Here is a 12,868-nt window from a genome sequence, read left to right on the forward strand (position 1 = left end):
GTCAACTTCTGAACGGTCAGGCTCAGCGGCTCGCGCCGGCTTAGTCACGAGTACGGTCAGTAAGCGTCACCGTGACGGTGACAACTTCGGAAGCCTGGCGTGCGGCGCGGCGGCCCGGGCGGCCGCGGCCGGGCCGCCGCGTCACCCCGGGCGGCGTCCGCCCACCGTACCGTGGTGGCCGGGCCGGGTGACGCCGGCTCCGACTGGCCGCAGTCACAGACCGTACGGTGGCACCCCGCGGTCCCCGGCGTAGTAACTTACTTCTAGGCCCTAGTCACTACTCAGAGTATTACGAGTCACTCAGTCACTCAAAGTTGACTAGTAAGTTAAAGATAACTGTACTTCGTAATAATGAAGCCTACTGAGTAATCATACGGCGGTGCGGGGGCGGTATAATTCATTGGTAGAGTCAGGGCGCCCTGAAAAAGTTCCGAGTCACCTCGATGACCGGCCCGCGGCGCCGTACACCGGCGTGGCACGCGGCACGCCCCGCCGGGCGCGGCCCGGTCACCGGGTAACGGCCGGGGCCCGCCGTCCGTCAGCCACTGGAGTTACTCGCCGGTCCGTCACTGACCGTGTCGCAGTCGCCGCCGGTGCGACCGTACGAGTCAAGTTTGAATTGGCGTGTGAAAACGTTCCGTCCTTGCCCCCAATCTGTACGCAGGATGCAAGGGGCCTCTGCATCAGTTACCCCGTTCATGGAGCCGCAGCGTCGGCCCTTGGAGCGCATGAAGGAGAACTTGATGCATCTGCCCGTACCCTTGATGCCGGACAACAAGCTTGTCTCCTCTGACTCCCCGTCCCTGAGCGCCATCGGTCGGAAGTTCAACTATGACATGTCAACAGTCATGGGGTTGCCTCCTCCTCGTCCTGCCCCTCCTCCTTCCTTCTGTCTTGACAGTGAGCAGAAGGATCGTAGGATGAGACTGAAGAAGGCTACAGCTGTGGAGAACAGCTACCACGCTAGCACGCCAGAGAAGTTTCAAGGGAGCGAGACTGTGGATGACTCTCAGGAGAACGCTTCTCTGCTCTCTGAGCTTCCTGAGTTGGAGCTCTGCGATGTCAGTCCCTTCACAAGGTAAGGCATGAAGCTGAGAAATGGCTCGCCGACATCCTTCCAGGCCGGCAGCGGTAGAGGAGCAGGGGGTTCAGGATCGGCCGAAGTCGTCGCCCATCGTGGTGTCATCACAACCGCTTGCTCGGTGATGATCGCTGCTGAAAAGCTCTCTTCCTCTGAACTTGGAGCTGCTTGTTAGAGCAAACGCAGAGCAGTCTTATGGACAATTCAGGATGCACAGCAAGAGGGCAGAACATGACGAGGAAGAGGAGGGAGACGTCAAGGTGCCTTGATGCATGCGTACGATCTTGGTGGTCCCCTCATGTTGTACAGATTGCTTGCAAGCTCCTCGTCGAACAGTTCGACGTGCTAGAGGGCCTGAGGGAAGATGGGGAGGGGGAACAAGCGCCCGCACCGTTCCTTGCCCTCGGTGCTCACAACGAGACGCTGGAGGAGAAGTTGAGGTGATCGCCGACTCGGCGTTTCTTCTCCTTCTTGTCCTTGATGTGTGCTTTCCTGTGCTAGGAACCTCGACCAGGCGTTTCAAACTCCCTTCGCTGCAAGGAAGATTCGTATGCAAGAAGACGGCGAGGGAGTAGACGGCCGAGAGGAAGGAGGGCAAGTGCTGGGAGAGGATGAAAAGGATGGCCAGAGGTTGAATATGCTCGCATATGACTTGTTGTCTTCTCATATCTCTATCCCTCTGTCTTCCTTTTTCTCTTTCTCTCCCTCCTTTCTGGTTCCATTCCTCTCTCATTGCACTCCCTCTTTCCTTTCTCCGTACTTCTTTTCTCTACTCCCTTTCTCCTGCCCTCTCCTTCTCTCCGCTTCCTCAGTTTCACAGCCGATTCACCTGACTTGGAGAGGGAGCGAAGAGTTCGTGCACGAGATTCAGTCCTCAGTGAGATCAACAGGTGAACTGTTTCCCCCACTTGCTCAGTTGTCTGACAATGTTGACAGATGCTGCGATGAGATTGCTAAGATCAATTCGTCAGTCAAGGAGATGAGGTGATCCTTGGAACTGACAGCCATGGAATGATGCCGGCGATGATGATGAAAAACAAGATTCTGCACATGTTGACGATGATGAGGACGATCGAGATGATATGATCATGATCGTGATGACGATGAATAGAGAATGATGCGATGAGAGCGATCCTAACAGCCTCTGACAGATTGGAGATTGAAGACATTCGAAACATGTACAAAGAAGTATCACAAAGACAAGAGAAGATCAGCGAGTTTAGAGTCCCTGCTCCTGCTGCCAAACCCTCCCCCCGCGGCTCTACCCTTACTCCCTTGGAAGAAACCTGCAGGAACATCGTCGATGCTCTGTCAAGCCTTTCCGGGTCTCTTTCCCTCCTCCTCCTCCTCCTTCACCTCCCTCCTCCCTTCTCTTTCCAGCTTCTCGCCTTTCCTTGTCCTCCTCCAATCATTCGCTCCTCCCCTTCTGCCGTCCTCACTTCGGAATGCTGCAGGCCCCCGCCCCGTGTGCACCCCATTCGCGATCTTGCTGACGTTGACCCGAAAGTCCTCTACCTTGTCAGATGTCGAGCGTACATGAGGTAAGATCACTCCTCCGTCCCGTCCTCTGTTCAATCCTCCTTCCTCCTTTCCCACCTCTCTCCGCCAGCGGTCGCCTCCAACTTTCCCTCAGCTCACAGACCTGCAGGTGGAGGAAGAAGGCGATGAGCGAGCTGCAGCAAGAGCATGTCAACAGCAGGGAGATGATCGAAGTTTGACGCTTCTTTTCTGTCTTGTCGTGCACCATGTTTCCAATCACGTCACTCAGCAAACATAACATGTGTATTCACAATATGTACAATGGAAACAATAATTACAACTTCAGCTTTGCCTGCTTTCTCAAACTCCTCACTGCATCAACTTTGACCTCTCTGTCCCTCAGCGGAGCCTTGCGACGCAGAATGAAATTGAAAGCTCCTCCCCATCCCTGCTCAGAACCTTCAGAATGACTCTAAACGACCAAACGCACAATCACCTTGTTCAACCATGAGATCATAACTCTCAAGATTGTGAATGACCCGAAGATGCTTCGGAAGATGACGGGAGAGAGAGCAAGAGCCTTGATGATCCCAACCACCCTCAGAAAGTGCCAGGCCTTCATCTGCCGCCGGAGGTCAGGACGACGTCTCAACAGTAGGCGGAAGCTCACAATATCGCGGGGTCTGACGAAGATAAGGATCTGCCTGATGCTCCTCCACAGCATCGAGTAGCCACCGCATGCTCGGGCGACTCGTCTGGCATGGCCCATGATCTTGCCGAGCCACCTGCTCTGACTGTGAGGAGAAGGAACGAGAGGTAGACTCCTCGCTGTCTTCACCTCGCTCCCCGGAATGGCCTCGTGTCACTCGCAGCTCTTAGTATATGCAGCGCATGCGTCCTTCTGGTTACTTTCGCGAACCATGTTCGACGGCGCTGTTCTTGTTCAACCTGTCAAAGGTGGTTAGATCGATCCTTGTCCTCAACCTTTCCTTACAGGATCTTCGATGTGCAGAATGTAGTCGAACGGTATGGCGCAAAACATGTCAAGGATCAACCTAGCAGAGGTGTAAGACGGAAACACTAAATAAAACCGAAAAAAGCCCCACCAATGCATCGCATAATTCTTTGCAATTAGGTAGGGATCCTTGACCAACTTTCCATCTTTGTCTCGATAAGCAGTACAGAAGTTGACCAGTATATCCACTATGAAGAAACAATCGAGCAAGACCTGATCACAACACATCACATGGTGGCAGCTTCATGGCAGAATGTCTACCTGTATCTTCAGCAGGCTGCTTGTATATGGATTGTATCCAACAAGATCGGCATACATCCATCCCCGATGTTGCGATTGCCATCTCTCGCTCGCAACTTTACACACCAGAAGGCTGAGTATGAGAATGAGACTTGTCAGGTCCCAGACCCTCCGCAGCCACCCGCCAGGCAAAATGACAAAAATTTCACGGCTCTTCTTTCGCTTGCTGAATTCCGCGCTCACACCCTCTGCCAGCTCTTTCGCTCGAACCGCAACTCTCTGAACATTGTACTTCACCCGATGGATGCCGATCCCCGGCGACTCGGGGCACGAAAATCTAGTGATAAACCGGCACAACGAAGAACTTGGCCATATTCTCCTTTCGCCCCATGCAAGACCCCACACTCCAGCTACTACATCACTGTCCATACTCTCATCCTCGCAGTTGTCCAGCTCGACCGTTTCCTCATTGGAAAACTCAATTTCTGTGTTGTCAACCGCATCAGAGTCCATCAGGGGACCATCGGGGCCATGTTCAGCGAAGCTGCTACTTACTGACGAGGACACCGAGCACGAGCTACACGACTTGCTCCTCGGACCATCGACACAAATCGCATCCTCCTCACATTCAAGGTCTGAACAAGGATACAAAGGCGACCGATCAACCACGTTCTCTCGTGGACCTTGCCCGGGGCTCTCAAACCAATGCCTCCTGGTCAGACCGTTCGGGCTGGTCGATCCATCATGTTTCCCTGTCCGCCTTCACATCAGGCATGGAGCACAAACATCGAGGCAAAGGCGCATCACCTTGAGCCTCTGGAAGGAACTTCGATAGCAAAGGGCTTGCTTCAATCGATGACTCAAAAGAGAGGATCTCTTTCAGGCTCAGGGCCATCTCTTCACTTTCTCAGCTTCCACGACATGCTGCTCGTCCTTCCACACCTACAGGAGTTGTAAGGCCATGGACGCTGAATCGACTCTTCGCTTCGGCCTGAACCGAACACAGCCTCCCTTTTCCTCTATGTTTCGTCACACGAAGAATGCGCATTGTTACAAATTCCTGCATCCCTGTTCATTCTGCTCTCTGGATAGAGTGCGTGCAATGCTGTCACCATCACCTTTGCTCTCAAATTCTTCTCTAACTATTGAAAATCCCCAAAAACCATCATAAAGGCTGCATTCAAAATGTTTTCATCTGTTCCACAAGCACCCCAAAAGCATTCTTCGAGATAAACTATCGTCAACCAACACAAGCTTCTATGAAATCCATTGAGAAGGAAATAAGAAGCAAGTTAGCTCTTGAGTTTTATCTTGATCCCTTCTTGTGGCGGATATCAATATCAGTTCCCCATCACTGTTTTGACTTCAGCCTCTCTTCAGTATCTGTTCATGACAGTTCTATCTATCATCCTTCTACGATCTCATCACAATGAATCATTGCCATTGCTTATTTCCACTGCTCTCGCCAAATCCCTCCAACTCCTCGCATCCCCCGTTCCAACGCCGCCTTGCGCATCGCAGGGACGGATTACCAAATGCGTGGGGAAAAAAGTCAGTGGGTGGGGGTGGTAGATTTTGAACAAGTACCGGTGTTTCCTAGACAAAATATCCTGGTGAATAGAGGGTACATTCGAGACCCACAACTAAAAAGGGGGTACATTGAGGTAAGGGGGTTACCCTAGTACGTCGAACGGCTCTTACATAGAACACTTGTTCATGTGGGTGGGTGATTACCCCTACCTATATTTTGACTCACAATATTACCGGTAGTCAGTGTGAAGTGAAGGTACATGCTATGACCGGTCGAGCGTCGGGAATTACCCACCACTTGAGGATCTGGGACCCCCACCCCCAATCTCAAGCTACCTTCCAAAAGGAACACAGAACCCTCTAGAAAAACAGGGGTATTTTGAGGCAATGATACCGGTGTGTAAGGTTCCCAGGGTAAAACCACCGGTGATGTTCTGATATTTGCACCCACCCAGTACCCACTCGAAACTACACCCCGTCTGACTGACAGGTGGCATATGGAGTGGGGGGGTGAATGAACAGGATGGGGTACCTCTGCCTTGGGAAAGGAGGGGTACTTTGGCTATTACAAAGGGGGGTTCTTGAGCACAAATAAAACGTAGAGGGTGGGTCCGATCCAGGGGGTGTAACCCCGTATCCAGTGTGGGTGTTCACGGGGTAAAGAGGGGGTGTTGGGATACGTCGGTGATGACGGGTGTGATGCCTAGGCTTTGGAGGGGGTAGGGAGATATTTGGGGAAACAAGGGGCCGTCGGTCGGGCAAACAGATTGAAAGAGATCATCCAAGACTTTGCTGCCCTAATCTTCTGATAGAACATACTCTGAGGCTAGCATGATACTCTATATATTAAAAGTTTTAGTATTATTTTTAGTTAAAAAAAGACATTGCAGAACAAAAATTGACTATGATACATACATAGGTATTATAGTGAACATTTACCGAAGGCTGGTTGACTATATCGCTAGTGTTTGTTGTGGGTGGAACGGTCGCTATCCGAATTTATAATGAAGCCATGCAGGGAGCAGGGAAGGCGAGGGCAGCGGGACGTAAGGAGAAAGATTGGAGGAAGGAAGGGTTGAAGGAAGGGAGGAATGAGTAATGGAGACCAGGAGTGTGGGAGGAAAGAATTAGCGTAAGGAAGGAGGATGGGATGGGATGGGATGGGAAGGGAGGGAAGGGAGGAGGATGGGATGGGATGGGATGGGATGGGATGGGATGGGATGGGATGGGATTGGGATGGGAGGGAAGTTGAATGAGTAGTGAAGGAGAGAGGGGCATTCAAGCTGATTTACTGGTGATTGATTTCAACTGATATATTTATGTTTTAGAACAGGACATGCTGTTCCTGCGGAGTCTGATCTGCATTTGTTTGCTTGCCGTAGCGACTGGCATTCCTGTTGCAGGTGTCCCAGGTGCTCAACCTACTGATTGTCAACAAAGCGTTATTAGCGCTTGCTGAACCACTCGTAGGAGCTGTTTCACATGGCGATGATCCCGTTCTGGATAAAGACATGATCGAACAAATCAATTCTGACAAGGACAGCTTGTGGTAAGTCGACTTGGCAATTCGTCTCTGTTATCACAAGTAAAATTGACACAATTGAAATCGCAGGACTGCAGGAGAGACTGAAATATTCAAGGGAATGACTATGAAAGAATTCCGATCATCAATGCTTGGTCTTCGCTTGGATAGAGATTACTCTGAAGGTTTCAGAAAATCATTTTGGATGTTCAGTTGCCTCTTAACATCTTTCTAGTTCCCGTCAAAGTTCACTCGAGTACTGCATTGAAAGATCTCCCGGAGTCGTTCAACTGCTATGAAAACTGGCCAAATTACATGCACCCAATTAGAGATCAAGCACGCTGCGGATCGTGCTGGGCATTCGCAGCCTCTGAGGTACTTTCGGACAGATTCGCAATTGCGAGCAATGGGACAGTGAACAAGGTATTGATTGTCTGTGCTGTTCTCGTTTGCTCATACTGCTCTCTACTCGACAGATCTTGTCTCCAGAAGACTTGGTGAGTTGCGACAAGGGAGACATGGGTTGCCAAGGCGGATACCTGGACAAGGCCTGGGACTACCTGAAGACGAATGGAATCGTCACCGAATCTTGCTTTCCGTATGCTGCCCAGAAGGGCGTCGCCCCATCTTGCAGGATTTCTTGTGTGGATGGCGAGCCCTACAAGAAATACAAGGCCTCGGATTATTACCAGCTCACTACCGAGGAGGTTCGTTCCAGCCTTGATGACGTGGCGGGGTGATCCTCACTCTGCACTGACAGGACATCATGAAGGAGATCTACCTCAATGGGCCTGTTGAGGCAGGCTTCCGCGTCTACACGAGTTTCATGTCGTACAAGAGTGGAGTGTGAGTAGTGGCGTCAGGTCCTGCGACACGGAGTCGGTGACGAGATGCTGCTTGCAGTTATCATCACAGGATTTTGGACATCATGGAGGGGGGGCACGCGATCAAGATCGTTGGATGGGGGGTCGAGCCTCCGAAACGTTTCTGGCAGAAGCCCACTAAGTATTGGATCTGTGCCAACAGGTGAGGATTTTGCCATGAGTCTTGTCATGGTATAGCAAACATTGGTTTGACTCCTTGCTGCAGCTGGACAGCTGACTGGGGCATGAATGGATTCTTCAAGATCCGGTGAGTAGCAAGATTCTGGTCTTATCACTTCTCTGATAATTGTCTGCAGTCGTGGCAAAAACAGGTTTGGACAGAGCGAGTGTGGAATCGAAGACCAAGTTTTCGCTGGACACCCCAAGCTTGACAGTTAAGTTCGGTGATTCCGACTCGGAAGACGGTCCGGCAAAGTTGAAGGCTTCTAAAGTTCGATTCGCGTCCACCGCTCCTTGCCTGACTGCGGATCATGGCATTATGCAGCCAACCGTGCGGTCCCGGCGCACGCGGCCGTGTCCGTTTGTCGGAGTGTGGCGCTCCGCCGGCAGTGCTACGGCCGGCCCATCGGCGATGACCCTGACCCGGACCCGCGTCGGAGCCGGCGTACCCAGTGAAGTTCCGACGATCGGATGGCCCACTGGCGGCACTGGGCCCAGTGCCCGGCGGCCGGTGCCATCACTTGAGTCGCCCGTCGCGCGGCCGGGACGGCCGCTGCCCGGCGCGGCACTCAGCTGCCGGGCAGCCAGTGCCGCCGCAGGCAGTCACTGAGCGGCGGCCTTCGCTGATCGGCAGTCCGGGCTGGCGGGGACGACGCGGCGCGGCCGCTCAGCGCCGACCCCGGCGAGTCCAGCCCCCCCCAGGCCGGCCTCTGAGTTCGCGGAGTCGGCCGCCCGGAACCGTGGCCGGGCAGTGAGCCCCGGCGGCGCACAGTGGCATGATCGCGCGGCGCCGGGCCGGCGCCGGGCCGGCGCCACCGTATTGAAGATTGATGATACCCCACCCCCTACTACCACCATCATTCCCCCCACTGGCATGTTTCTCCTGCCTCCAGGTGGACCCCAACTACCCCTGGATTATCCATTTACTACCCACCAATTGAGCTGAAGAGTACCCCTGTGCAATGAAATGCAACCCGCCTATTCCACCCCTCCGATGACCCCGGTACCTATCACCCCCATCTCATACACCAAATTGACCCCACCCCTTTCCCCACCTGGGACCCTTCGCAGAATGGCGAGAGGGAAGGAGGAAGAAGAAGGGGTGGAGGGAGGGCGCCGGCAAGCTGCGAGGTCTACGTCATGACACAAGTTCATAGAATCTGTTCATTGGCATACAATAGCTGTCTGATGTCTAGCACAAGATCCAGATCGAGGATGAGCAGTTTTGCTGGCCAATTGGCTTTCAGCTGCTTCATAGCCCTCCTGCTCGTTCGAGCTGGGCACGGTTACAGCGTAGAGCAGAGTTCGACATTTCATCCGGAGCTATCGCTCTCGAAACTTGACAATGCAAGCACTGACCTCTCAAGTCCTCGGAAGGGCATCGACGGCACTGACGTTCTGAGGATATCCGATGTGTCCGTGAGGGTACGCTTGCATGGTTCGGCCGCGTCGAAAGCTCCATATGCATCAGTCGCTGATGGTGATCTCGGGTTAGGTTGGGAGGGTCAAAGGTGCCAGGGTTGTATACTGTCGGACTTGTTTGAACATGTTCAGAATACCAATATTCCTCACTCGTTGGATGCCAGAACGAGAAAATTTTCGATCATGACAAACGACACGGCAGCTCTGCTCTACATTGGTGGCTATGATCATGACACTATCAAGGGCGAGATGGTGACGGTGCCCATGTCTGGCAGCAGCTACTCCGTGAACGTTCACTCCTTGCAAGTCGGGGACGAGTTGAGTACGGTAGAAGTGTTGAACTTTCACGAGCCGAGCAAGCAGGGGTTTGTATCAGGGGAGGTCGATTTCTCTCAACCCTGCCTTTGCATTCCGAACAACGACGCGAACAGGACTCTGCGTGAGTCTCCGTACGAGCGCTTCTTGCGCTCCAAGTTGGAACGTGGTCATCAATTCATCTCGGTGGCTGTACAGGGAGCTGACGGACAGAAGCATCTGCTCCGCATGCCTGGAGACGTCTGTGTGCAGCCTTGCTCTTCATCGCTAGTCTTAGGGGATCCCTTCTTCCGCAGTTTCGTCGTTCTGTACGATCTGTCCGACGGTAACCATCCCAGGTTCGGGTTTGGAAGGAGGAAGGGCCAAGAATGGGGGGTCGCTGGCTCTGTAGGGCGATCAGAGCACTCGATTCACTTGGCTTCTACTCATGATCCCATAGTAGTTCCTGTTGAGAAGAAGTTGATGAAAGTCCCGGGAGACGCCGGGCAGCCTGCAGCCTTGAAATACCTCTATTTGATCCATGCCTCGTTGGGAACACCGGCAAAGGTGTGTTATTTTTTCCTCTGTTGCCATGAATGAACCTGGATATAGGTGGTAACTCTTGCTTTGGACACGAAGAGAGTTGATCTTCACATGTTTGACCTTGACATGGGTAAGTTCTGTCCCCTTGTGCTGTCCTATGTGTTTGATTCATCTGGCGCGAAGTGTAAAAGGAACTGAGAGGTCTGGCAGCGAGAAAAGACGAGAAATCTTCAAGGATCTCTGATTTCTCAAACCTTCATATCGAGTCTCAGCTTCACAACGAGGGGCAGCCACTGGCGAGGTTACGGAGGTCAAGCATCGCGGAACACATCGAGACGATCGGGAACGAGATCAAGTCCTCATTCCACTTTCACAGTGAAAGGACGGCGAAGAGGCTGCTCCTGAAGAAGTAGAGGACTGTTTGTTGCGATGATTAAGAGGATTGATCCTTCCGCAGGACACTCCAGAAGCTAAGGAGGTCGACAGATCTGGGAGATGGAAAGAGGGTAAGAGAAGGCCCCCCGCCCCCCCTCTTTCCCCCCACAGCGGAACTGACTCCTACATCAGCCAAGATCGTACGAAGACTTTGAGGTGGAAGACGAGCAAGTTGGGAGCGGGCAGGTAGTGACTTGTTGATGCAAGTGACGTGACCCATCTCACGAAGCTGTTTGTGCAGTTCGAGGGCATGCTGGGCATGCGAAAGGTAGCAAGAGTTCCAGCGATGGTCGGAATCAACGCAGGTGCCCTCCACCTCCCTTTCATCGCTGTCTTTATTTTGGAACCTCCTGCTGCTGCTCTTGCTCCATTGTCTTCCCCAACTCGTTCCTTGCATACAGTAAGTCTGATGATCTCATTGGGGACAGTTCTCGTGGCAGCCGTGTTTACAATCACTGTACGCCTCTGGTCGAAGCCCCGGAGACTCGACGGCGGGAAAAAATTTCTGGGTGCAGAGCAAGAAGAACTTGGCGATGCGTACGGCTCGCTCTCGTCCAAGGCTTGATCCCGTCCTACTTTATGTTTCACAAGCTTGTACACTATGTAGATTAATGGAAACGCCAAGATTTCCAGTCCCTCTTCCTCTCCTATGTGAGAAATTCCATAGCAGCCTTGGCCTTCTCCATCTCCTGCGAGGGTGCCCGAGAGGGTTCAGAAGGGGCAGAAACACGCCAGCAACACGCCTGCACCTACCTGCAAGAACTCATAGAACTGAGGGAGCGAAAGCTCCATATTGGTCGTCTCGATGGCCCCGTTGCCCTTGTCAAGCTGAAGTCGTAGCTGGAGGAAGGTCCTTCCGACCTGCTCTTTCCTCACACAACGTTCCCAGCACTGAGTGGGTTGCACCTGCTTCAGCTCGGATGATGAGGAAGTGACGCCGAAGCGCCAGTCCATGTCGACGAGCTTGTTGACTACAAGAGTCTTGCTCCTCGTTACAGCAGCAACGAGAGCAAGGGAAGGGGAGAGAGGGAGGGAAGTACCTGGCCCGCAATCCCTCGCGAAAGGGCAAGGAAATGAGCTTGCCAGGAGCTAGCAACGATCTTTGCTCTGTTCTCATCAAACCCTTGCAATGTGCGATCAGAGGAGGTGAGGTAAAACCAGGGTCCTCCTCCCTTACCGAATCGCATCATGTCCTCTTGTATCAGAGCCTGGACCGAACGAGTTGAGAAGGGAGAGGAGGAGGAGAAGCAGTCACCTGTGACAGATACTTCCTTGCTGCTCCTTTGAAGAAGTTCAAAAGTCCACGAAGGCTGCCTGAGTGGATTGATGACATCAATACAGGTCCAACAAGGCGGGGGTGGGAGGGAGGGGGAAGATACGGATAAATTGGGCAGTGGAGGGGGCAAAGGACGAGTAAGCAGGGGAGGAGCAAGTGAAGCATGATTCGAAATAGAAGGAGGATTAGCAGTAGTAGGAGGAGAAGAGGGAGCAGGGAAGCAAAGGATAGATTTACCTTTTAGAGCCCCAATATTCATCTCATGCCTGTCAGCGTAGCTCGTTGACTTCTCTGACATGAAGATGATTCGCTCATGACGTACGCGCTCTCGTGCTTTCGCTCTCACCTACAAACGTCTCTGTGTCCGACGAGCACAAGAACTGCAGGCATATCTTCACGAGCTGAACCATCTCCATCGTGAACCGAACTTCGAGACAAGGTCATTGTCACCTCCTCGAGTTGATCCTCACTCAGATTCTTCAAGGCCTTCACATCCTGACTGGCAGATGACTCGCAGACTTTGAGGAACCAACCGGCACACTCACCTGGATCAGAGTCGCCGATACTTCGCCATCCTGAAACCTGAAGTTGGCGGACATACCACCGCTCCGGACGATCAGTTGCAAGGGGCGCGAGACTTGTTACTTCAAACGCCAGTGATGACCTCGACGACCGATGGTGCGAATGAGAACCTGGTGGGGGATCAGCAGCGTCGCCAGAAGCACATATCAAGCCCTCAAACAAGGGAGGGCCACTCAGCTTGATCCCAGAATCCGCTGGTTTCAATTCTTCTTGCTCACAGGCTAAGACGTCTTCTCCTCCTAAGACGTCTTCTCCTCCTAGCACATTCTCACAGGCTAAGACGTCTTCTCCTCCTCTAGCACATTCTCACACAAGTGCAAGCATCTCCTCCTCCTCCTCGAACAACCCTCGTCCCTCGTGACTTGTCCTTGCAAGCCTGATTGCAAGCCCCTTGCTCAAAGCATGG

The 12,868-nt window shown here is 52.9% G+C and overlaps 6 protein-coding genes across 6 annotated transcripts; 4 read left to right on the plus strand and 2 right to left on the minus strand.

Annotated features, from left to right (window-relative positions):
• Positions 1–665: 665 nt before the first annotated feature.
• On the plus strand, positions 666–2,799 carry GUITHDRAFT_105091 (hypothetical protein; the record flags this gene model as incomplete). The annotated part of the gene is made up of 11 exons (XM_005835931.1): positions 666–853; positions 902–1,078; positions 1,122–1,202; positions 1,257–1,341; positions 1,391–1,521; positions 1,583–1,711; positions 1,894–1,971; positions 2,018–2,065; positions 2,233–2,406; positions 2,536–2,622; positions 2,730–2,799. The coding sequence occupies 11 exons, from the start codon at positions 666–668 to the stop codon at positions 2,797–2,799; spliced, it is 1,248 nt and encodes a 415-aa protein (XP_005835988.1).
• Positions 2,800–2,846: 47 nt separating this feature from the next.
• Positions 2,847–3,683, minus strand: GUITHDRAFT_151581 (hypothetical protein). Its single transcript, XM_005835932.1, has 6 exons — positions 3,667–3,683; positions 3,555–3,615; positions 3,399–3,508; positions 3,231–3,345; positions 3,057–3,182; positions 2,847–3,008 (listed from the first exon to the last, which is right to left on the minus strand). The coding sequence occupies exons 4-6, from the start codon at positions 3,327–3,329 to the stop codon at positions 2,895–2,897; spliced, it is 339 nt and encodes a 112-aa protein (XP_005835989.1). The 5' UTR covers positions 3,330–3,345; positions 3,399–3,508; positions 3,555–3,615; positions 3,667–3,683; the 3' UTR covers positions 2,847–2,894.
• An 80-nt stretch (positions 3,684–3,763) lies between these two features.
• Positions 3,764–4,568, plus strand: GUITHDRAFT_151582 (hypothetical protein). The gene is made up of 2 exons (XM_005835933.1): positions 3,764–3,785; positions 3,835–4,568. Exon 2 carries the CDS (start codon positions 3,903–3,905, stop codon positions 4,371–4,373), a length of 471 nt encoding a protein of 156 aa, XP_005835990.1. The 5' UTR covers positions 3,764–3,785; positions 3,835–3,902; the 3' UTR covers positions 4,374–4,568.
• A 2,113-nt stretch (positions 4,569–6,681) lies between these two features.
• GUITHDRAFT_136197 (cathepsin B-like cysteine protease) lies at positions 6,682–8,129 on the plus strand (the record flags this gene model as incomplete). The annotated part of the gene is made up of 9 exons (XM_005835934.1): positions 6,682–6,748; positions 6,816–6,894; positions 6,958–7,052; positions 7,103–7,290; positions 7,344–7,574; positions 7,628–7,713; positions 7,771–7,893; positions 7,957–7,998; positions 8,048–8,129. The coding sequence occupies 9 exons, from the start codon at positions 6,682–6,684 to the stop codon at positions 8,127–8,129; spliced, it is 993 nt and encodes a 330-aa protein (XP_005835991.1).
• A 1,386-nt stretch (positions 8,130–9,515) lies between these two features.
• Positions 9,516–11,169, plus strand: GUITHDRAFT_105094 (hypothetical protein; the record flags this gene model as incomplete). The annotated part of the gene is made up of 7 exons (XM_005835935.1): positions 9,516–10,193; positions 10,239–10,299; positions 10,380–10,578; positions 10,627–10,675; positions 10,737–10,790; positions 10,846–10,909; positions 11,033–11,169. The coding sequence occupies 7 exons, from the start codon at positions 9,516–9,518 to the stop codon at positions 11,167–11,169; spliced, it is 1,242 nt and encodes a 413-aa protein (XP_005835992.1).
• Positions 11,168–12,587, minus strand: GUITHDRAFT_151586 (hypothetical protein). The gene is made up of 10 exons (XM_005835936.1): positions 12,426–12,587; positions 12,331–12,375; positions 12,227–12,281; positions 12,118–12,171; positions 11,860–11,918; positions 11,782–11,812; positions 11,645–11,727; positions 11,511–11,585; positions 11,358–11,465; positions 11,168–11,293 (listed from the first exon to the last, which is right to left on the minus strand). The coding sequence occupies exons 1-10, from the start codon at positions 12,477–12,479 to the stop codon at positions 11,252–11,254; spliced, it is 606 nt and encodes a 201-aa protein (XP_005835993.1). The 5' UTR covers positions 12,480–12,587; the 3' UTR covers positions 11,168–11,251.
• Positions 12,588–12,868: the final 281 nt, after the last annotated feature.

This window comes from Guillardia theta, assembly GCF_000315625.1.
Source record: "Guillardia theta CCMP2712 unplaced genomic scaffold GUITHscaffold_19, whole genome shotgun sequence".
In the NCBI taxonomy this organism is placed as follows: Eukaryota; class Cryptophyceae; order Pyrenomonadales; family Geminigeraceae; genus Guillardia; species Guillardia theta.